Raw genomic sequence first — 24,957 nt, forward strand, 5'->3', positions numbered from 1 at the left:
GTTTTATCATGAACACATTTGCTACATGTGATCCATCATAATTTTAGAATTTATCAAACTTTTCTGTTTCCTGTTTGTTGTTTGATTCGTTATCATCATTGTTTGTTTGTTTGGTTATTTTTTTATACTAAATAAGAATAAATACAAACAAAGCCCCCAAATTGTTTTGTTTTATGGAGGAAATGAAGCAATATGTTGTTACATTGTTGTTCACTAAAACTAAAACCTTTTAATTTTAGTGTATTTAATTTATATTTATAGGCACTGATTGAATTTCCATGAAATGTCCCAATAAAAAAGTGCGATGTAAGCTGTAAAGCACTGACATCATGCTGAGATACTCTCTGTTTAACAGTAAACTCTTTGCTTCTGATGTGTGACTGAAGACATTTTGACTTGTGAAGTTTCAAACTTCCTGTTTAAACTTTCTGCTGGTTCGTGCCTCAGATCAGACAGCACAACGGAGACACCACAGAAGAAGAAGAAGCGAAGTAGAGAGAGATAACAAGGGGAGCGCAGACTCTCAGTCATTAGGTGAATCTGGAGCATTACGTCATGTCAGAAGACACCCACCCTCCCCTTCCTCCTCCTCCTCATCGTTCACCCTCCTCCTCCTCCAGCGCTTCTGTGCAGCATCCGAGCTCCCTGATTGGTCCCTCGTCCAGTGGCCTATAAATCCCATTGGCTGATGGGAAGTCAGCTGCCGCGGACCTGACAGAGGACAGGAGGGAGAGAGGGAGGGATCCTTCAGATAAAAGCGCCAGCAGCAGCAGGACTCGGCCCGCCCTCATCTGGATCACCAAAACATCAGCGGACCGGAGAACCGCCCGCTTCTACCGGACTCATTCCGCCCGGGCTCTGTGAGGCTCTGCCCGGCTCTGTGAGGCTCTGCCCCGGGCTGTGTCTGCAGCTGCGGCTGGGAGCAGGAGAAGCAGCAGGCGGAGGAGCAAGGTGAGAACATGGGCGTCTGTCCTCACTGGAGCACGGAGCTCTGCAGGGACACCACAGTGAGACGGAGGGACGAATCATGAATCAAACCCGGGGTTTAATCCCGGGTACTCACCTCAAAGTTTAGCATTTCTTTATTTTCACAAAGAAAAAGAGTCGCTGCTGCGAAACACGAGCTTTGTTCTTAAATGAGCCGAAATGCAGCTCGATGCTGATGACACTGAGTGATAAAGAGAGAAACGATGAACGGGACTCTAATCAGTCTCTGTGTTCACTGCACTGTGCAGGAAAAGTCAACTCCAGTCTTCAGGCATTGTTAATTTTTAACTTTAAGAGTTTTAGATATAAAACATGAAATCAAAACTACTTACAAAAAAATCGGGTCTCATGTGGTGTCTTTTTAAAGTTTATACAGGTGTGTTATTCTTGTTGTCTCTTGATTGTGCTACACAATCATTTTATGAAGTTTGGGTTTCGAAGCAAAAGTCCAGTTTATTCAGGGATCATGGGAACTGTAGTGTTTGCTATAAAATGAATAGAAAGAGTGTTTTTGAAGAAGCCCTGTCCCCGGCCATCCAAAGACTGTTTATAAAAGATGGAAATTGTCAGGACTTCTCATTTAAAAAATGTTCCAGCAGTACAAAGATGGTCGAGAGGTCTGGTTCAGTGATTTTATTTAGCCGCAGTTTTTGGCAGTTTCAGACGCTCGGTCTGCAGTGTCTCCACTTTTTTATCAACATTATTATTCCAGATGTTCTTGCAGATGTTTTAATAAACTGTGTTTGCTGCTTTGATCCGTCTACACTTTTTATGGGCTGATTGACAAAGTTTTAAGACTTGGTGTCATGGTCCCTGGTATTGTTGTTGTGTTTGTTTTTACAGTTGTTCTTTTTCCTGCTTTTTATCATTTTCCACACCTTTTATTAGTATCACCTGTTTGTTTCCACCTGTGTCTCACCTGTATGTGTAGCTTGCTATCCCTCTTTCCTCCGGTTCCTTTTTATTAGATTCGAGTTTTGTTTGTTGGATTTTGTGTTTCTTGGGGTTATTTTGACTCCGCCCCCAGTGTTTTATTGGCGTTCAGGCTCGTGGGTTCAGTTTCAGGGTAGCAGTTTGAGTGTGGGCCAGGTGTGCAGTTTTTATGGTGTTGCTTTTGTTTTAATTAGGTTTGTATAATTTATTGTGTTGTGGGTAAGATTGTTGCACCACTTAAAGTAAAAATATTTACTGGGTTTATAATGTAGATTTGACGTCGTCAACAGTAATTTTGACTCACTCCATGTCCTTGCATGTGTATTTTCAGTCTAATTAATTCCCTAAAGATGAAACAAAACACTAATTTTTTCGAGCTATTTAAGTTTATTATAGATATCTCGTGTAAATGTTTTACCCGTCAGTGGCAACTCTTCTTTTCTTTAGTCAGACTGGCGTTTCAGTGTCGGGCCAGCGGCAACTACTTTCTGGCTTTTTGTGCAGCTTTTAATCAAATTCCATCTATATAGTCGTTATCATCCGTCTATAACGAAGCTCCCTCGTCTCATCTTCCTCGGGAGACGTGAACCTCTGGCATTTTGATGCAGATTCAGACAGAAAGGAGGATGGCTTGACTTATTGTTGCATAATAGATTTTTCTGAATGAAAGTAGGTCAGAGAGTTTCTGCACTTCAGTCGACTTGATTTCACATCCACAAGGTTTCCACAGCAACACCGACTCAGCTTTATGTAATCACCTCTTACCTCTTCGACTCTCAGTTAACCCTCAGGTTTATTTTCCACAGAACGACTGCAGCAACACGCTCGCAGTGATTCAGACAGGTTAATCCGTCCCTTTGTGGTTGTTTTGTGTCTCTTTGTGGTTGTAGAGCAGATGAATTTAACCGAGAGACACTGAAAAGTCCCTGCAGCAGTGCAGAAGAATTAATCAAAATGCATATTCAGTTACAGTTATGGCTTCCTGTGATTATGAAAACTAGATAATTGTGTTAAAGCAATTACTCTGATGCATCCCTTTTCACAAAGTGCTCCTGCTGTGTCCCGTGTTATAAATCAGCTGCGCCTCCTTCCTCCTTTCCTCGGTTAGTGAAGCATCACCGTCTTGGAGTTTGGGATGAGACATTGTGAGCAAGGGGGTTGGTCTGACTCTGAGACCAACTCACACACTCGTTATGTAACAATTTCTGAGTGAAACACCATCAGCTAATATTCATACTCTAAATCACAGGTGTCGAACTCCACCCCTCGAGGGCTGGTGTCCTGCAGGTTTTAGATGTGTCCTTGATCCAACACAGCTGATTTAAATGGCTAAATGACCTCCTCAACATGTTTTGAAGTTCTCCAGAGGCCTGGTAATGAACTAATCATTTGATTCAGGTGTGTTGACCCAGGGTGAGATCTAAAACCTGCAGGACACCGGCCCTCGAGGCCTGGAGTTCGACACCCCTGCTCTAAATAATCCTGCTTTCTTAATCTGGAGAATGACCAAAATTTAAAAACGTGAGATGTTTCAATTCAATTTCAGTTTCAATTATAAACTGAACTTTATAATTTAATCAGAACAACCTGACTGATCCATGAGGTCACTGGTCGAGTGTCCATAAAGTTTGATGCAACCAGATGTGCTGCCTCCTACTGGCTGTTAAAAAGAATGCAGGTTTAAGGCACTTCAAAATTAGGTTGACTACGGTCGTGTCCAAATTCATGGGCTGCATCCTCCTGAGGCCGCATTTGTAGACCGATTACGTCACAGCGACGCGCCGAAGGCTGTCCAAATTCGTAGACTCCTCCGAATGCAGCCGACAAATGCGTCCTTCTTTTCCCCGAATTTGAAGGATGGGTCGGGTGTGTCCTTCATGGCCTACCATATCCCAGAATTCATAGCGCGGCCCAGCCAAACTCCAGTTTCCAACAATGGTGGCCGCTACTAAGTTTTAAAATTACTCGTACTGATCTTTCTGGGTCACAAAATAAACTTTTAACATATTTTCAGGCGAGAAAGTAGCTGTGTAAACATCAAATATCTGCTCGGTTTATCAAGATATCGCATATTTGCAAAAGTGCTTCAACGTTTTCGGAGACGTCGGCTACCCACCAGCTCGATAGCTCGCCGGGAGCTCGAGGGTCACTGAAGCCGCCGAGAACGGCACAACTCCTGGCACATCATTTTCAGATCACCGCGGAGTTTCGCTACTGAGGTTAAACGTAATATATAAGTCACTTAGACAACCTAAAAATGTTATTGTTGGGCTTTTTTCAGTGTTTTATTTGTTCGTGAGTAAATCGGTTTGGCTGAGATTAAAGTTATTAGATTAGATTAGATAAAATAAAACTTTATTAATCCCTCGGGTGGGTTCCTCCTTGGTTTTCACACAGCTGACTAAACGTCAAACAGAAAACTGAATAAACAGAAGTGTGAGACGGTCGAGAATTTACGCCAGTGTCCTGTTATATTTTAGACAGCAAGGAGCAGACGGCCGAGTTTATTAAACTCAACCGAGACAGCGGTGACGCTAATCTGAAGGCTAGACCGTCCAATTTCCCCAGCCGTTTACTTCCGGCCTACCTGACCTTCTGAGGACCCGGCCCACGTAGACCGCGAAGGCTGGGTCCTCAGGAGGATGCAGCCCATGAATTTGGACACGACCTATTATGATAAATCTATGGCTTTGAGGACTTCCTAAGAGCTCAAACTCGGGCCTTAACAAGGCGTGGCAGGTTTACTTCAGCTCAAGCCATGATGACCAACAGAGAGACAAAATGGCAAATTTTGGTAATAGTTTATTGTTATAGTAGTTAAATGTAAAAGTAGACAAGTAGTGTTCAGTGATATCCACTCTAGAGCTCAACAGCAGCATTATTTGATTATTTTTTTTGCAAGATTAGTACATTTACAAGCTTTATTTAAGCAATTCAATTAAAATTTATTCATATTATTTTCTTTAGTCCAAAATCACAACACCAGTCCTCACAAAAATTATAAGAGTTAGCATGTGGCAACAGTGGGAAAGAAAAAAATCCTTCTAACAGGAAGAAACCCCTGCAAGATCCACAGTGAAGTAGGGGCATCAGTCTGCTGTGGCTAGGGAGTGAGGGGAAGAGGACTAAAAGGTTTTTACTTTTTAAATCTCTTTTAAATCTCACATTAACCCTTACTTAACCAGTCAAGTCATCAACAGTGCATTCCTGAATGGGTTGGAGTTCTTTATAAAATTCATTACAACAATCATGCAGAGATGAGTGGGCCAACATTCCTCCACGGCGCTGTGAAAGAATCATTGCCAGTTATCTTCAATGCTTAATCATCAGTTGTTGCTGCTAAGCGTGATCCAACCAGTTATTAGGTTTAGAGGGCAATCACTTTTCACACAGGTAATAAAAGCAGTGATGCACAGTCAGGCATGAAGCATTGTAACCTTAATTTCTGTGAAATGCTCTTCAGGCTGATTTTAAGCTTTGGGTTCATACTTAAACACGACAAGAAAGATCTCGTGTGTTGTCATTAGGATAGGAAGTTATATCAGCGTGCAGGAATGTTGAACAACATTTTTATTGTTAAATGGTAGCTATAGTGTAATATATCTCAGGACATGTTACAAAGCAATGGAAGAGGTACTGCAACAAAGTAGTTCATTTATGGAGTAATCAAGTAAGGTAATGTATTATTTACTACTTTTTTGAGTTCAACCCCAACAGCATTTAGCACATTTGTAAAAAGTGAGAAACTTTATACAAAATGGGGACATTTTCTTAAAAAAGTTAATAGATGTTCACAAAATAATAACATCTGTGAAAAGTGAGGACTTTTTTTTTTAAATTGGACATTTGTTGGAACATTAGAACAAGAATGAGACGTTTAAATCCTATCTGAGTGTTTAAACATTTGTTTAGCTAAAATCAGGCAGAGGGTCCCGGATTGGCATTATGTTTGTGATGGTCCTTACAAAGGCAGACATACGTGTGTGTGTGTGTGTGTGTGTGAGTGTGTGTGTGTGTGTGTGTGTGTGTGTGTCACAGTTAATTAACCAGCATCTCCTGCTTTCCTCCAATCACAGCCTGTAGAGAAGGACAGTAAATGAGGCACTCACAGCCGCTTAAATAATTAATATCAGCTCATCAATATTCCATCTGCTCAACAGCAAAGGGGTTGGGGGGCGTTCAGATGTTGGAGCAGAGAGACGAACCTCCTCTGGTCTGTCACTAACCAGAAGGAGGAGGTTCAGACATTTGAACGATCTGTCAGACAAATGCTGACACGTTCTTGCCGCGCTGTGTTCAGGTTTGATGCGTTCATCGCAAATTCATCAACAAACCTTTAAACTTAATGAGCGATATTTAATAATATGCTAACAAACTAGTGGCAAATCTGCCCCACCCCCCTGTGCACCTTTTGTCCCAGTAGCTCTGCTGTCTGACTCACTGCACATTATAAAAGCTTATTAAAAGGCAGAAAGCCACAGACAATCATTACTGTTTGGAGTGTATTATTATGAACCAGCAGCAGACTGAAAACACGACTGACTTCCAAAGTCAGCATTTATTTGGGGTTTTATGAGAATTACTGCAAAAACAACCTGAAAGCTTAATACAGACATGAACTAACCACAGATGCTAGACTGCCCAGCTGTTATCAGAGAATCCTTCCCTTTTACTGATAATACTATTGCACATTAATTGGCTGATATTCAGCCCAGGGCACATAGAGTGGCACAAAACTAAGCTAAATTGCTAAATTAATTGTTTACACCAGCTTTTAGACTATGAAAGACAGTAGCAAGAAAGAGCATGGTATCAATAATGTGACCAAAGAGAAATAAAATGGCATTTTCTTCTGTTTTTCTCACAGGAAAGCTCATATTATCCATAAAATAATTGTGTCCTGCTAATTCATACTTATTGGTTAATCAAGAATTTTGAAAATGTTGGCACAATAACTTCAATTTATTCAACGAAGCACAATTAAATCAGTCCACAGCATGAAAGAAGTTACCAGAAATAAATGTTTACCCTTCAAAAAATGTGTATTTTTGGTCTACAGCTCCATAGGACCCAAAGTTCTTTGATATAGTGAACTAACCAGAGCCCCTTGTAGTATTTCCCATGATGTTCAAGCTGATTTTCTGTGTTCATTCATCTCTCTGATGATTTATTTATTTATTTTTTAAATGATGTGCATGCTGCCTCAGGGGAGGACAGCAGGTAGAGGATTATTTTGTGTCCAACCTACCAGCCGTGCTTCATATCAGCCTGCCACAGAAACACACACACTGTTTGAAGCCACTGTTTTAAAGACTCGAGTTTTTCCTTTTTGTCCTGTTTGTTTGTTTTTAAGCAGACGCGACCACATTAGGAAAGGAGCGAAGAACTGGGGAGTATGAGCTGAACTTGAAAATAAGATGACTTCTTAGAATGATTTCAGTACAACTGAATGATGGGCTGTATGGGAAACTGAGGCCTACATGGAAGTGTGATAATCGTGCGTCCTTTCTGAAAGCTAGCAGGCAGCTGAAAAGGCGTTCGGTATTATAGGACTCGATGGGAGAAAAAAATTGTAATTTTTAACTTTGTTTTATTTTAATGCCATTTTAACATCTTATTTTTAATTCAGTTTTGTTCTTGCTTTTTGAAAATGTTTTGTTTTAATTAGTTTCAGTATTAATTTTAGTCTTTTAATTATTATAGTATGGATGGCATATATAAGATGGAAGATTTAGGAATTTAGGACAGCAATTACAGTAAAAACACAACTTCCTGATAGCCGTTGACTCACAGTCTTGCAGTCTCAATAAACATGTCCATCATGGCCTCATCAGGCAAGTTGAATACATTTTTTACCAAACTAAGAAATGCTACAACTAAGGACATTTTCTCTGTATTTTTATTTTAGTGCAGTTTTCCAAGTTTACAAAATCATTCCAGTTGAGCAAATAAATAAATAAGTAGAGAATTTAAGGTTTCATATATGATAAATACAAACATTAGTCCATGTTACACACATAAAGTGCATGTGATTGTATTCAGTTTTGGATTTGGGACACAGTGAGAACCAACTGGACCAATCAGGGGGCGGCACAGAGGTCAATCCCTCCCCTTTGTCCTGCTATGTCACTTCCTGGCTGGTTGCCATGGCACCAGAGGCAAGGTGTCCCCATTTCCTATCCCGCTGCGTGTGTGTGTGTGCGCAACAACAACATCAACAGCAGCACGGCTGTCTGGTTACATTAACAGAGGCTGTGTGTGTGTGTGTGTGTGTGTGTGTTCTTGTATAACTCATGTTGTGGGTACTCAACTTCTTCACATTGAGGACATTTTAATTTGAAGACCTGATTTTGGTTTCATTTTAAATTGGACCGATATATTGATGGCTCTTTTATCCTATTCTGTTCATCTCAGTGCAATGTCAGAGCAGCTACTTTGCATAAAAACACGCAAAAACAACCTCAGTGGTTTCTTTGCAAACAAATGTATAAAATATAATAGAGAAAAATAATGAAGACCAGAGCTGGAACTTGTGCAATAAAACTATAGAGTAAAACAAAGAGTACTTTAAAGTTGCGGCCCCAGTGAATGAGCGTGAGAGAGTTTAATGTCCTCAGAAGTGGACATTAAACTCTCTCACGTCCTCAGAAGTGTTGGAAACAGGAGCGAGTGTGTGTTTTGGGATTGGCCGGTCGGCTGCAGACACACTTTGATTTGATCCTATGTGTCACCAGGCCGCTGCCCCCTCCTCTCCTCTGTGTTGTCAGATTAATTGCTGCTGTGTGTTGATGGATGCTGCAACATGAGTTTGACACAGTTCCTGCTAATGAAATATTTATGTTTGTTTGCGAATGTGTGTCACAAGCTGTAAACAAAACACTGGCTTAGCCAACATGAGGCCGCCGACTGGTTTATTCAAGCATCAGTTTTAGCTGATGCTTGAATAAACCACGTTCCTATTTTTTAGGAACGTGGTAGGGTAGAGAGTTATCATCTGTCACTAGTAAGTTTGGTTTACTAGTGACAAATGTACCTGTGCATAAACTGTACAGATACATTTTAATAAATGCAACTACAAATCACTCAAAGAGACTGAGATTACCCATAATGCACCACTGATGCAATCATTCCTGTACAACTCCTCCATCTAAAGCACAGTACACACTGTAATATCTTTACACCCTTTATATTTACACATCCTCTACAGAGAAAATAAAGTTTTGCAGTTTGATAAGAAGGTCACCTCAGTTTCAACCATATATTTTTAATTTATTTATAATGTGTATATATATGAGCTATTTTGTTGTATTTTGTAACTTTGTAATATATTGTATTGTTTCATTTAGGTTAGTCAGTTAATGTTCTTACTGTCTCTGTGACCATGTGCTTTCCTCAGGCATTAATAAAGGATTCTGATTTTCAAGTGGCCACTAAAGGAACTGCAGCATTGTCACTTTAAAGTTTAGTTTTTCATGCTTGGTCTGTGACGGTTCCACATTTCTGCTGTTACAACACAATCAATCCAGGTGTTTCCACTTACTCAACTTCTTTAGAGACATTTAATTAAATGCTAAGCTAGGCTAACTAATGATTAACTATATCTGCTAGCAGCAACTTCAACAGAGTAAATTCTTTTTTAAAAAATATTCTATCCTTTACTTTTTCAGTATTTGTGTAGATGAAACTCCGACCAGCCTTCTGGAGGCACGTGTCATCACTATTTATCCTGCGCCACAGCCCAGTGCATCATGGGATCTGAAGTTCTCTCCATTCTCCTCCTCTCCCTGGTTATAGCATCAGCATGTGCTGAAATGAGCGGGACCAGCCAAGGTAAAGATTGCATAAAGGATGCAAATGGACATTTAATGATCCGCAGATGTTGTTTAAACATAGACCTGGTGCATGTGTGTGTTTCCTCCAGGTGGCGCTGTGCTGTGCCCTCTGCAGTGTGTATGTGAGACGCGACCGTGGTACACCCCACAGTCTGTGCATCACCAGGCCAGGACAGTCGACTGCAATGAACTCCATCTGCAGAGAGTACCAGCCAACATCTCTGCTGATACGCAGGTAACAGCCCTGCATGGATGGACCTCCATGCAGGGTCTAAAAATGAGCTTTTACAATACATTTCTTATTATGTATTATGTCTCTAGCTTGCCTTCGATTTAAAAGCCTGCTCATACAACAGTGTCATAAAAATGTAACAAAATGTAACAAAAAACAACTTTTAGGCTTAAGTGTGAAGCAGCTTGGTTCACTTATTGCTGAGAAATATTAATAACACACTCACATTCCTTCTTGAGTCATGGGCTAAACAATGTGAGAAGTGGCTGTGAGTCACGGGACGCAAACATTGCTCTATCCTTTTTTGGCTCTATTCGGGACCATCATTTACCCAAAATAAAGCATGAGACTTTGAGCAAGTCAGACCATAAACTCATCAGGAACATTTTTGCAGTGGTAATAGAGCAGGGCAGCAATAGGCTCATTTCCCAGACTTCTATCAATTTTTCATTGGCAACCAGAGGAACCACACCCCCCACCCTCCTTGCTGGCTGTTAGCAGGTTTAAGGCATTCATGCACTGGATTCACTTTTCTGGCCTACATACCTTTCAAACCCATCACTATATATAGTGTATGGTTGTGCTCTTTTGACCCTCAGGGGTGTCTGCAGGCACACCAGGATCAGACAACACCGAACTACTTACAAAGATGACAGAGATTTATTGTGAAATTTGATTGTTACATCTGCTCTAGCTCATGAACCCAAAGAACAAGGTAGCGTTTTTATCAGTTCATGCCTGCAGAGAGCATCGCTTTGGGATTGAATCAAAAGGAGAGTATTTTCTGGATGTTCTTGACTAATGAGACCCTGCATACATTAACATAAACTGGGGTTCTGACTGTGACCTGACTCTAATGAGCCAGTTGAAAGACTGACCAGTCATTATGTTGTTAATATATTCTGAATGTGATTTTTCATCTTTCCTTTCAGGTGCTGCTGCTGCAGAGTAACAACATCTCCTCTATAACTACTGAACTGCAGAGTCTGACCAACCTGACAGAGCTCGACCTGTCTCAGAACCACTTCACACAGGTATGCGCTTCTCGATTCTCAATATTTATCCACGGTCTTGTTGAACAGCAGGATACAGATGTCAGTAACAGCTGGATGAAAGCTTTCAGCTGCTACATATTCACACGGGGTTCGGCGCAGTGGGTAGCTCTGCATGTTTGATTTGAGATCAAATCTTTACACCAGATGCTGGATGTTGCTCACAACTTGTAACTGAAGTGAAAAAAATGTGGTTTACATTTATCTCCATCCTGGTCCAACTTGATAATCCGCTCTAAGTCAGCTTCATACCGAAATAATTTCTCTTCTTGTCTGTTCAGGTGGGCTCCATGGGCCTGTCCTCTCTTGGCCGCCTGGTGACTCTGTACCTGGAGGAGAACCACATTGAGGAGCTGGAGGACTTCTGTCTGAGGAACCTCTCCAGTCTGGAAGAGCTCTACATCAACCATAACCACATCTCTTCCATCGGACCCAAAGCCTTTGCCGGCCTCACCAACTTGCTGCGGTAATTGCCACCATCACTTCTTCTATCAAACCTCATTTCGACTGTTAACGTCTTGCAGATGACCATCAGAACTGCATATGAGATGAATAGAACCTTAAAAAGACCACCAGAGCCAGCTAAAGCCAGTACACCTGTCTCAGTGAGGACTCAGGAGGTAGAACGTGGGGGTTTCTCTGAGAACAGAATCATAGCAGACAAAATCTGAAGGCTGGATCTAGGAGTCATCCATCTCTGATGTTAACTGTCGAAGATCTGAGCCCAGCAAATGTGAAGTTGGTCGTTGTTCATGTCAAATTCACTATACCAGTAGAAGCAAGATAAATAAGATTAAAAGCAATTTAAAAAAACACCAAAGACCAATATAATCAGATCTTGAAACTTCCTAAAGGTTCACTAGGTCACTCTCAGGGACTACATCCACCCCAAAACTTTCAAAAACCTGTCATGTTGCTACCATTCAGCTTCATCTGAGTTAGTTCTCTATTCTCTGATGTTTCTCCTAGGCTCCACCTGAACTCCAACCATCTGGTGGCTATCGACAGTCGCTGGTTCGAGTCTCTGCCATCCCTGGAGATCCTGATGATTGGGGAAAACCCTATCCTGGGTCTTGAGGAGAAGAACTTCTTGCCTCTGTCTCGCCTCCACAGCCTGGTCCTGGCAGGAATGGGACTGGCCTCTGTTCCCTCTGCTGCTTTCTTGGGCCTGGACTACCTGGAGAGCCTCTCTTTCTACGACAACCGGCTCAGGTTCGTCAGCACAGGACCCCTAGTTTACTTTCTGTTAGCCTGTTAGACCTAGCTATAACCCTGTTATTAAGTAGACTTTCCTGTCTTAAATGCATAAAATGCAAGAATAGTAGCAATGTGGTGACCAGAGAGCATCGAAAATGGCAACTTGTAGTTGTTTACAGATGAAATAGCCATTATCAAAGGAAAATGGTGATGTGATTGATACGAGTGGTAGTGAAGGATACTGTTGATGTAACAGGGTGGGGGGAAAGTTGTTTTAAAGGGTTCTCAGCAGTCAGAGCCTTGAATGTCCACTAGTAACACACTTTTAGCTTCAAGGGGATGTACAATGATTAAATAACGTCCTGCAGGAACAAGGTCTCAGTTCCACTGGAGCCATGGCTGAATTTCATTCTCACGGCAGGTCTGTTCCTCGCGATGCTCTGAGCGTGCTCCCAAACCTGAAGTTCCTAGACCTGAACAGGAACCCGATTGGCCGAGTCCAGCAGGGAGATTTCCAGAACCTCGAGCACCTGGAGGAACTCAGGTTGGCTGGAAAACACAAAGTAGAGATCACGTTGTCCCAAGCTGTTGGAGTTTTCTGGCTTTGTTTTTCACCTTAGGATGCTGCCACCTTCATGTGCAGTTTGTGCCGGTTGCACGTTGTAGTAAATGCTGTGTTGTGTTTGGCTTCAGTCTGAACAACATGGAGGACCTGCTGATGGTGGAGCGAGCAGCTTTTCAAAACCTTCCAGAACTTGCCAAATTGGAGCTCTGCAACAACCCACGCCTCTCTTACATGGACCCACAGGCCTTCAGGTGAGTGTCTAACGGTCTCTGAGCCACCCCACACTGATGTTATGTTTTATTTTTACATATGTTATGTTTTTCATGAGTAAAAGTGATTATTTTTTACATTTTGTACATTTGCAACTCCTTCAGCTGTTGTCTCCTCATCTTCTTCTTAACATTCTCCTAGTTCTTCATCTCTTCTTTCTTTTCTATCTGTCCATATTCTTCGTTTCTTTTTCCTCATTCAATGTCTTTTGTTTTCGGTCTTCTGCCCTCAGTAACCTGCCCTCCCTCCGGACTCTCCTCCTCCATAATAACCAGCTCAGCCTCCTCTCTGGAGACCTCCTCTCCTCCCTCCATTCTCTCGAGGAGGTTTCTCTTCACTCGAACCCTCTTCGGTGCGACTGCCTCTCCTCCTGGGGGCCTCACCTTGGCAACCAATCACACCTCAAGCTGCTTGATTCCTCCATCACCACCTGCTCCTCCCCGCCTCACCTGATCGGTCAGGAGCTGCGGGAGGTGGTGGCGGTTGGATGGGGCGGAGGAGGTACCAACAGCTGCTTGCCTCACATAACTCCTCACGCCTTCCCCCCGACCATAAATGTCAGCGCAGGGCAGCCAATTACGCTGGAGTGCTGGGCAGACGCTGACCCCGCCCCTCAGTTCTATTGGGTGACGCCAAATGGTGACAAGGTGGGCAGAAACTTTTGTGTGTGTCCAAGTCCCAGAGAGAAACACAAAGCTTTGAGCATTTTCACTTCATTGATTTCAGTTAATCAGTTATCACAGCAGACAGTGATTATTACACGTTACTTCCTCTTCATGCTGGACGTGGTGAACAAACTCCCCAGCGTCTCGTTCCCTCTGCATCTCCACTGTTCTGTCTGTTCCACTGTATAATTAGCGATTAGCGTAATAGCAGGATAACAGAGCTACATTAATCAAGTGCAACATTAAATTGTACTAAATGACTCACTCCAGCAGACACAGCTTCAGCGTGAGAGCATGAGACAACCTGGAAATGGGTTTAAATCACCACAGCGACTCAATCTCCCGACATGTACATTTACAGCTTTGACATCTGTGCCCCGATGGATCGTGGGAGTCACTTACTGTCATCGTCATTTTTGTATTATGGTTTATTTTGTTAGTCTTGAGTTTATTCTTTATTGCCTATGTTGTCCTGTTTAGCTCCTTGGTTACTAGGTTCCCCTGAGTCTTTGTCCTCTGTGTGTCTGGGTTTGTGTGTCTTTGGGTCTTGTTTCCCTTGTCTTCCATTTCACGTTCCCCCCTCTATCCTGTTTATCCCACGTTTCCCTAGCCTGTCATGTCCCTCTTGTGCTCTCTTCATTCCCTAGGCTACTTGTTCCCCTCTCGCTCTCCCTCGCCCCCTTCGTGGTGTCTGTGTTTTGCCCCCTTGACTGTTCCCGTGTTCCTCTACTTGTGTTTCATCCTGTCTCCCCGGTCCGTCATGTGTTTTATGTCATATTGTCACAGTCTACGTCTGCTGTTGTGTGCTAAAATCTTTTCTTAACCCAAAACAAGTATCTTCACATGACATGAAGCAATAATTTTGAGCAATGGCATCTGAAATAGAATTAAAGGTTTATTTATCCAAACAATTTATCAGTAAGAAAAAAAAGCCCTGGCATAAACTGAACGTACATTTAATAAAAACTGCTTGTGCCCATGGCACGGTGGTTAGCACTGTTGCCGCACAGCAAGAAGGTCCTGAGTTCAATTCCACCATCAGGCCGGGGTCTTTCTGTGTGGAGTTTGCATGTTCTCCCCGTGTCTGCGTGGGTTCCCTCCGGGTACTCCGGCTTCCTCCCACCGTCCAAAGACATGCAGCTTGTGGGGATAGGTTAATTGGATAATCCAAATTATGGACTAGGTGTGAATGTGCGAGTGAATGAGAGTGCAAATGGTTGTCTGTCCCTGTGTGTTGGCCCTGCGACAGACTGGCAACCTGTCCAGGGTGTACCCCGCCTCTCGCCCTATGACAGCTGGGATAGGCTCCAGCACCCCCCTCGACTCTGAAAAGGATAAGCGGAAGCGAATGGATGGATGCTTGTGCCCATTCCTTAACTACCTGATGTATACCGTATTTAACCTTGTATTATTACTATTACCCCTTACATCATATTGTATTTAAAAAAACTAATTAGTAAAATAATTTCATGCAATGAGTGAGATCTAAAAAGGTGCATGATCCTGTAAAGAGACACCAAAGAGTGACATTATGAATCTGCTCAGGTGAGCTCAGAGGCGGTGGCTTCACCAATCATATCGGAGGAGGGGCGTGGCCTGAGCAGGAGGAAGAAGAAGCATCGGATGTCCGATCCTGGTGCGCTGGTGATTGAACACGCAGAGCCATCAGACGCAGGTCAGTCTGAGCTGCAGGCTCAAATCCAGTTCAGTTTAAAGTGGAGTTTTAATTTGGACCTTCAGTGGCATAAAAGCTGCTCTTCTCTTACAGGTGTGTACACCTGTGTGGCTTGGAACATCGAAGGAGCAGACACCAAGAGTGTCTCGGTGTTCGTAGACTCTCAGGGATATGCCGGCTCTTGGTCTGGTGGGGGGAATGACCCCAGCAGAGAAAGGACCTGGTTGGGGAACTCATCCAGTGGTGCAGGGTCTCTGGTGGTGCTCGCGAAGGTACGTTTTGTACTTCATGTGCTATACGAACAGGTTTAGGTGTTATTAGAAATATGCTATCATCTATATCTTCTGCATCTTCTCCTTCTTATTATTCTTGCCCTTTTCAAGTTCTTCATCTTCTTCTCTTTTGTTTGTCTTCTAGCGTGTGATTTTATCCATATTTTCATGAAGTTCTTCTTCCTCTTCTTCATGTTTGCCATCGAGTAGTTACTCCTCTTTTGTTTCTTGTTATTCTTGTTCTTTTATTAGAAGTTCTTCTTCTAGCTATTTGTTCTTAAAGTTGTTCTTCTAGTTCCTTTAATTATTTGTCTAGTTTTACATCAAACTTACTACTTATTCTTATTTCGTTATTCTTCTTCTGGTCCTTTCTTCTTCTATAATTCTTTTTCTAGTTCTTCAGCTTCTACTTCATCTAGTTTTTCTTCTTTACTTCCTCTGGTTACATGTTATTCTTCTAGTGCCTCCTTCTATTCTTCTGCTATTAAACTATCTAATGCTCCAGACAGTTTGTCCTCCATGAATCTGGTGATTCACTGTTTCTTGTTTCATGTGCAGGTGGTTCACGCCCAGTCTGTGGTGTTGGAGTGGAAGTTATATCCCAGCGGAGGAGCTTCGGCTGTGGGTTCAAACCATCATGACATCCCCGTCCCTCTTCCCCGGTGGACCAGTGCAACCGTGCACATTGACAACCCTCAGATCAGCTACACGGCCAAGGTGAACATATCACCCAATGACATCACTGCTGGAAGTCGTGAAGCCATCACAGGAGTTTGCATTTACAGATTATTTTGACTCAGCTTTAACTAAGTTTGACGCGTGACGTGGGAAACAACAATAATATAAACTTGATATCAATCGCTCAACCTGTTCGGGCTCTGTCACCAACACCCTATCTTATCACACTCTCCAGGTTCCAGTTGACGTGCAGGAGTACAACCTGACTCATCTCCTTCCTGCCACCGAGTACCACGTCTGCCTCACTGTCTCCTCCTCTCCTCCTCACCCCACCTCTCCTTCTTCCTCTCCTAGAACCTCCCCTACCCCTGTGTCTCCTTCCTCCTCCTCCTCCCTCCCCTCTGGTCCCGTCCACACCTCCTGTCTGAACATCACCACTAAAGAGGCGGGTTTCTCAGTGGAGCTGGTGGCGTCGCGGCGCAGCAGCGTGGCACTGGCGGCCGTCATGGGCTCCATGTTCGCTTTGTCAATCATGGCGCTGCTGGTGGTGTACATGGGCCGGCGCGTGCAGCAGCACAAGTCCTGCGGCCACTCACTGAAGAAGTACATGCAGCACGCCACATCCATCCCTCTGAATGAGCTTTACCCGCCGCTCATCACGCTGTGGGAGAGCGAGACCGAGAAGGACAAAGACGACAAGGAGGAGGAAGACAGGGAGGGGGGAGCGAGGGGTGAGGAGGCAGGGGGGAGTCAGATCGACACCACAAAGACGTACATGTGGTAGCTGAAGGAGGGTGGAGGGGGAGGTTTGACAGACACTTGGGGGGGCAAGAGGACAGAAGTGAAGCTGTATGGATGAAAAGGGTCATGTGACTCAGCGAGGAGCCTGACAGTCAAAGAGATGACGGCGAGGTCAGGTGTGTGAACTGATTAAAGCAGCAGGACACCCATCTCAGCTTTCTTAAGGGACTTTTTTCACGCTTCAGTCCATCTATTCCAAACCAGCTCACTCCCGCTAATCACCTCCCGTCATCAGCCGTCAATCTGATCGATTTCCTTTCTTCCAGGTCACCACTTGCATTCCAGGTAGACTCAGCTGTGTAGGTGCCTTTAAAGTCAGTTCATTTATGCAGTTTAAATTGAGTTGTTCTCAAATCATCAAGCGACAAAACAAAGTTATGAAAAACTGCAGTTCCTCTAGTGGCCACTTGAGGCCGGCTCCACCGGTGAGTCCGTCCCCATAGACCCCCATGTTAAAATGTCTACTTTTAGAGCAGAAATATACATGTTTACTGCCTGCCACAAAAAACAGTTTTGACCTGTATGGATAGTTTCCCCCTTCAATGGAACCATACAGAGGTTCTTTTTTAAAAACTCTTTCATCTGGATGATTTTAAGGCCTTAAAATTAGGGTCATGACTGTTTTGTCAAGTGTCCTAATACAGAAGCTGGAGCCACTTGGTGTCTATTAATCTAAACACTTTCAAAACCAAAGGAAATAATGTGGAGTCCAATTTTAATCACAAATTTTTTTTATGTGGGATAAAAAAAATTTCCGTCTGCATTTTTTCTCTCAAATCTGCTTTTAAAATAATGATAAAAGTCATCCAGTGACGTTGACATGTGTAATGACCACTCGAACCAGTCAGCAGCCCAGCAACAGTTAACTGCAGTGGTTCAGCCCAGAGGTAATTAAATAAAGAGTTAACTTTTCGATTAAAGGAACGATCTGAATACCAGAACTAAAATAATATGAAATACTATCGAGTGCACTTCAGGCAGGCTGAATGATTAAAGTTTTATATTTTATTGAGTTTGACGAATCTTAGTTACGCTGTTTTTAATATCAGCCAGGACTCGGAGAGAGCGGGGAGAAAAAACTCCTTTAAACAGGATCTGACAGGATTAGGGACGCACACTTCGACTGGCTGTGCGTGCTGGGATCAGTGCGAGGATAAAAGTGGACGTCTGGTTTGTGTTTCGTGGGCTGAAGCATGAAAAGAGGATGAAAGTTTCAGTTTTGGGGGGATTTTCTTTTCTCAAAGCATCCTTCTTCTGTCAAACCGGAGCAGCTGAACAGTCTGTGGGACAGATTTAACACAGACGCATTAACAGGAAGTCGCTGGATTTGTTTCTCCTCAGTTCGGCTTCTCAAATGGTGGGTCGGGGTCCTGTTGTTGGGCCGGCAGCTGGTTTAAACTGGGCATTTCTTCTGAGGAGAGCCCAGTGAGTCCGGATAGTTTCACCTCTGCCCCCTCCCTTCTTTCTCTCCCCGTCTCGTCTCTGTCAAGCACACTGACAGTAGCTCTACTGTTAAAAAAACGGATTATTGTAATTTAGTTCATCTGATGAACACAAATGCAGCACTAACACTCAGCACAGTGTGCAAGATCTCACTTTAAATATCCTCAGAGACGGTTAAAGGTCCCGTATTCAGGTTCACACGTCAGCCTGACGAAAACGAGCTCGCAGGCGTTTTAGAGTCTGGTGCTGAACTTCACACAAACCTCTTTCACAGCAATGAAACAGATTTTTGTTAAAATTATCTCATTTGTAGTTTTCCGAGTGTGACAGCGATGCTCAGAAGTTCATCAGGGAGAAGAAAACGCTTTTAGGGACGCACTGATATATCCGTCTGTTATCGGCTCAGTTGACTGATGCTGGCAGATGAGATTTCTCAAAGACTTAAAAAAAAGATTTAACACAACAACAGACTAAAAACCTGTTGAGTCAGCTTATTTTACACATTTCCTCAGAACTTCCCAACAGCAGCGTCCATGAAAGCTGTCAGAGCGTCAGTCACTGAACTCACACACCTCACACCCTGAGCCAAGTTTCACGTTCTGTTTTGGTTTCATTCTAAAAAAGGTACAGGACAGAACTCTGTTGATGCTGGCTGCGTCTGCTGGTGTTGTGACCTCAGCGGGTGGCGATCTATCAGTGTTTGAATTAACAGCGGGTAATTAATGAACAGATTCTCTCGAATTCACTCCAAAAACACCTCAAAAGTCATAAAATTTTTAAAACTTATTGAATAAACTAAATAAATAAAACCAAAAACAGGACTGCAGGTCACAGCCAGAGATAAAGATGATAGGAAAACAACAACCGAGTGCTGTCTGCAATAGGTTTTCATACTAGAAATGACCCGACCTTAGATGACCTCTGACCGTGGTCCTGTGGAGGTTTTTGTACTCACTATTGTGGTTTGGACGAACAAACAAACCTTCGTGTGCTGTTTGCTCACCGCTCACAGCTTCGTGTCGTGCAGCAGGTGAGAAATGGTTTGATTTGGGGCGGCTGGGGTTCAGGAGGTAGAGCGGATCAGCCGCTAACTGGAAGGCTGGAGGTCCTTGAAGTATCCTTGGGCACAACAGTCGCCCATCAGAGTGTGAGTGTGTAACTGTTAGGTTATAGGCCTCTGGTGTGATTGAGTAGTAGTAAGAAAGAACCATGAGCAATCAAATAGAGTATAAAATTCCAATAACCGGCTTTCCCGCCTCCTTTTAATTGAGTTCAGAGGCTTTTTTAAATGAATGAAACAAGGAAGTCAAGAGCAGGTTCACCTCCACACTCAACCAAAACTCTAAGATTACTCTAACGAAAGTAATCTACTTTAGTTACAGTATCTAATCTTGTTTCAGTGCATCAGCTTGTCTGCTATTTCTGTATTCAATGTTCAGCTCCCACTGAGTGTGGAGGTTTTAGAAGAGCGGATCCTGAACCTGTGAGAGGAATTGTAACAGCAAAGATGGTGGAAGAAGTTTAAGTTATCTACTTTTCTAAAACCTTGTTTCCTTGTAAAGTCAGCAAACTTTTAAGTGCTATTCGTCAGATTTTACTGGTGATTCTTTACATGCAGCTTTTATGCCACGGTGACCGTTAAAGATTTCGTTTCTTTAGATAATACTTCAGGAAAACTGCCCCAAAAGATGCCCGAGGTGTTTCTGGGTGGATGCTGAGTGGCAACATACTGCGTCTCAAACAGCTTCTTACATACTTCTAGTGCGATCTTGTCTGATATTGTTTATATAAACATAAACAATATTTATGTTTTCCAGCTATACTTTTAGAACTTGATGTCCATCCTCTTTCAGGTCAGCTTCAAACCAAACACAAGACTCCACTTCCTGTCTGAATACAGGACCTTTAATCCTCCTGAAACCCGTCGCCGGACACTCTTGTCTTCATCAGCAGCATGAATGCATAACCTTTATATATTTGACTGCATCGGGAGCGGCGCTCTGCGCACGAACACTAACGGTGACCGTGTTCTGCTGCTGTTTGTTCGCTAATGCAGAGCTGTAATCTCTTTTCTATCATGTGATGTCCTCTGGGTTTGTGGGTGACGCCGCGCCGGGAGGCGGGTACTGCTGCATGCCTTTGCACTCGTGTTTAGGACTGTTTGTATAAAACCATGTCCGTGTGACAGCCTGCAAACTGCTGGAGGAGCGAGGATCCAGCGTTACGCTCCGACTCTGACCACAAACACTCTGCTTTCACCAAAAGTGACTGAAATGCAGACTTTGTGCTTAAATTCAAGAGCTTTCAGAACAAGATTACGCTCATTGTTTAGGAATTACAACCATTTTTTTACACCATCCTCCAGAGGATCGACAGTAATTTGACAAAGTAGCAATTTTTAATATTTATATAATAAAAATTAGGACGTCTAGGAATAATGCTGTTCCCTTCCTTTGTTCCGTCCGTGAAACCTTTGAATTAAAGCTGAAAGTTTGCTCTTCAGTCACGTCTCGATTGTGTGATTTTAAATCCACTGTGGTGACGTCCAGAAACAGAAGAGGCAGATCTTGGGATTTTCTTCTCATAACTACAGGAGAGATTGTTTTGGGTTTTTTAAGTCTCTGATCTCATAACTGTGAAGCAATAATGTAAAACTATACAGAGGTAATTATGAGATCTTTTAATTCTAACATACAGAGAAAATTTAGTTTCATTCATCTAGTTTGAGTAGCCGGACAAATAAATCAGGGGGCAGAAAATTGATCAATCGTTTTGATCGGACAGTTTTTCTTTCATTTTTCTTTCATTTTTTCCCAACCTCAACGTTTCTTGTTAGAGTCAAAGTAGGATTAATTTTTTTTAAGCGGTAACGAGAATTACAGAATTTCTTCAATCTGTCTCCAAGTTTGGTTTTCTTTGGTGAATGCAGAGTTTGCCTTCACTCAGATGTGAACACGATGGCTGTTTGTGCCATAAAAAATGAATTCTTTCCTGATTTAATAAATCCATAATCCCAAATAAACTTTGTAATAACTGATGGACCAAGACCAGACCTCAAAATTCAAGAGAGTTGAGCTGCTGTGATGGGCGTCGTGTCACATGACCAGTGGATCACAGTTTGATTGGTTTGTTTTCAGACAGAGCTGATTCCCTGATGTTCCCGATCTTTAAGATGACTTATGATGCTCAGATTTTGGGGTTTGATCTTCTCAAATACTCGAACAAATGTGATTTAAATTTGTAAACTTTTATTGCGAGGCAAAAAATAAATTCTCTCACTTTTACACCTGAAACAGCAGTGGGACAGGTTCACCTCGTGTGTTGATCCTCCTACAGATCCTCAGTTTGCAGGTTTTGTTGTTCAGACTTTCAGCCAAATATTCCCTCAGCTGTCTGTCAACCAAAACACTTCAGGAACAAACACCCAAAGGATGCTCTGGGCATTTCAAAGAGTATGAACTGTATATACAAACATCACATGCTGTTTGGTGTCTCTCTGGTTCTGCACTGTGATGATGTTCTGCTTTAAACTGAAGCCAGACTGAGATCAACTCTAAACTAAAATCTAAGATTTTAACCACAAACATTTCTGCACATTCCTGGTTTCAGATTTGTCTCCAACGTGCAAAGTGATCGCTGAACATTTTTCTCTTTGACTTTCAAGCTTTTTTTCTTGGAAACTGCAAAATGCAAACCTCACTCTGAGTCTCTCAGACACAAATGTAATTTACTGCTGTTTTTTAACAATCTTTAAAACAGATGATTTAATCACCAAAATACCAACTGAAGCAAAAACAGCAGCCCGACACTGTGCACCACCGCCAAGGCTAAACTTGCCCTCCTTTATCCATGATTTGAACCTCTGGACCCAGAAGGACATCTGGCTCTGGCTCTGGTTACTTTGTGAAATTTCCTTGAGAGCATCAAGCTGTTACCTCCCAAATTCTCCTTTGATGGATGATGTGAAATGTGCAGTTTTGTCCATTGTCCCAGTGGTAAAAAACACTGAAAATTCCTGGCTCCAGATCTGGATCAACTCCAAAAGTTATCCAAAAGCTGAACTGTCAGTAAAGTTTAAATGCAGATCCATTGATTGGTTTTTTAAGCAATCCAACAAACAAATAGACGAACCAGGCCAACTGTGTGATGTTTGAAACAGCAGAAACAAGAAGCAGCTCACAATAACCTTCTGTTCATATTTACAAAACCAAAATGTTTGTTTGTTTGTTTTGATTTTTGCATGCAGCTCAGGTCGCTCACCGCAAAGAAAGGGGAGCTTGCTCCATTTGACGTTCCTGTTATGTTTTCCCATCAGAAGTAGGAATGTCAAAGATGTGTGTTTTCTTCACTAGCTAATCTCAGCTTCCTGACAAATGTTTTTCTATTTCTGTCAAACAACTCCTGGACTTTACTCTGTGATGGATTGGTCACCTGTCCAGGTGACCAGTGACAGCTGGGATGGGCTCAACCCCCCTGTGACCCTGGATTAGATACATGGTTAAGTAAATGGATGGAGTGATGGATTTGATGGGTCTTTCGACTTTTTTGTCTAAGCCCAGTTTAATGAAAATGAAATACACCTCGTGGCTGTTGCAGTTATTTTTTTAAATTCAGATGGTTAGTTATAACTTATCTCCTAGTTTAACATCTCCTTGTCTCTGAATGCTTTGCTTTGTTAAACATGCGCATAAAATAAAGCCCAATAACTGTGGACATGTGGCTCCTGCTGGCTTTTGAAAATCAAAGAATCCGAATATGTTTTGGTTTTGTAAACGTGAACAGAAATCTGAACCTTCACACCTGATAGAGTTGTTGGGGGCGCCCTCTGGTGTCCATCACAGCAAACAACAAGCAGAACCAGCGACTCGTCACACAGCTTTTCTCATTAACCTCCACACTTATATCCAGGGTATTTTGTATAAAGTGCATCACTCTATATTTCAAGAATTGCTTATATTATTATTGTTATTGTTATTATTATTATTTACTCAACACTGAGCACCAACTGTAACTAAAGATATGTGTGTGAGAGTGTGTGTGGGAGGGGAAATTATATAAATACACTTTGTCACCTCACAGCCTGCTGCCTCTTTATTGTTTATACACTTCATGATGACATTTAAGCATCTGTTTGATGAATGATCCTGGTTATGATACATACATAAACAGGAAGTGGTGTTAATTCTGCACAATTAAACAACTGAAGAAGAAGGATTCAAAGACCTCACATGTATTGTCATAGATTTTACATAGATTTTAAACATTTCCATTTATCAAGTGTAAAATATTGATAAATGGAAATATTGACACCCAGAATGGCTAACTGAAGGCCGGACAGTCCTGATCCTCAAGGACCCCCAGAAGGGACCGCTCTCCTCCAACTACCGACCAATAACCTGCCTCAGCACCACGTGGAAGCTCCTGTCAGGCATCATAGCGGCTAAGATGAACAGGCACATGGGTCAATACATGAGTGGGGCACAGAAAGGGATGGGCAAGAATACCCGAGGCGCAAAACACCAGCTACTGGTAGACCGAACAATCAGCCAAGACTGCAAGACCAGACTGACCAACCTGTGCACTGCCTGGATTGATTACAAGAAGGCCTACGACTCAATGCCCCACTGCTGGATACTGGAATGCCTAGAACTATATAAGATCAGCAGGACCCTAAGAGCCTTCATCAGGAACTCAATGGGGATGTGGCGTACAACACTAGAGGCCAACCTCAAGCCCATAGCACAAGTCACCATCAAGTGCGTGATCTACCAAAGAGATGCTCTGTCCCCACTGCTGTTCTGCATAGGCCTGAACCCCCTCAGTGAGATAATTGACTGACTACGGATACCGACTACAGAACGGAGCAGTTGTCAGCCACCTCCTGTACATGGATGGCATCAATGTGTATGCCAAGAGTGAACGAGGCATCGATTCACTGATCCACACCACCAGGATATACAGCAATGACATCGGAATGTTGTTCGGGCTGGAGAAGTGTAGTCGGATGGTAACAAAGAGAGGGAAGGTAGTCAGAACTGAGGGGATTGAACTACCAGAAGGCAACATTGCAGACATAGAGGACAGCTACAAATACCTGGGGATCCCGCAGGCGAATGGGAACCATGAAGAGGTCGCTAGAAAAGCTGCAACCACCAAGTACCTGAGGAGTCAGCTGAACGGTAAGAACAAGATCCGGGCCATCAACACCTACGCCCTGCCCGTGATCAGGTACCCTGCTGGTATAATAAGTTGGCCAAAGGAGGAGATAGAAGCCACTGACATCAAGACAAGAAAGCTCCTTACCATGCATGGAGGGTTTCACCCCAAGTCCAGCACCCTGAGGCTGTATGTAAGC

At 42.8% G+C, this 24,957-nt stretch overlaps 1 protein-coding gene across 1 annotated transcript; it reads left to right on the plus strand.

The window, feature by feature from the left end:
• Positions 1-769: 769 nt before the first annotated feature.
• si:ch211-180f4.1 (leucine-rich repeat neuronal protein 1) lies at positions 770-21,109 on the plus strand. Its single transcript, XM_087833786.1, has 13 exons — positions 770-951; positions 9,588-9,750; positions 9,842-9,987; positions 10,917-11,018; positions 11,318-11,502; positions 12,006-12,248; positions 12,655-12,777; positions 12,927-13,049; positions 13,301-13,715; positions 15,279-15,408; positions 15,502-15,680; positions 16,239-16,397; positions 16,594-21,109. Exons 2-13 carry the CDS (start codon positions 9,669-9,671, stop codon positions 17,140-17,142), a joined length of 2,436 nt encoding a protein of 811 aa, XP_087689912.1. The 5' UTR covers positions 770-951; positions 9,588-9,668; the 3' UTR covers positions 17,143-21,109.
• The last annotated feature ends 3,848 nt before the right edge of the window (positions 21,110-24,957 follow it).

This window comes from Neolamprologus brichardi, chromosome 20, assembly GCF_056152115.1.
Source record: "Neolamprologus brichardi isolate AB-2024 chromosome 20, ASM5615211v1, whole genome shotgun sequence".
NCBI classification, from domain to species: Eukaryota; Metazoa; Chordata; class Actinopteri; order Cichliformes; family Cichlidae; genus Neolamprologus; species Neolamprologus brichardi.

Coding starts and splice junctions, on each gene's coding strand:
- si:ch211-180f4.1 (XM_087833786.1), top strand. CDS start 9,669: ATGGGATCTGAAGTTCTCTCCATTCTCCTCCTCTCCCTGGTTATAGCA. Junction 9,751..9,841: donor AATGAGCGGGACCAGCCAAG/GTAAAGATTGCA, acceptor TGTTTCCTCCAG/GTGGCGCTGTGCTGTGCCCT. Junction 12,778..12,926: donor GAGCACCTGGAGGAACTCAG/GTTGGCTGGAAA, acceptor GTTTGGCTTCAG/TCTGAACAACATGGAGGACC.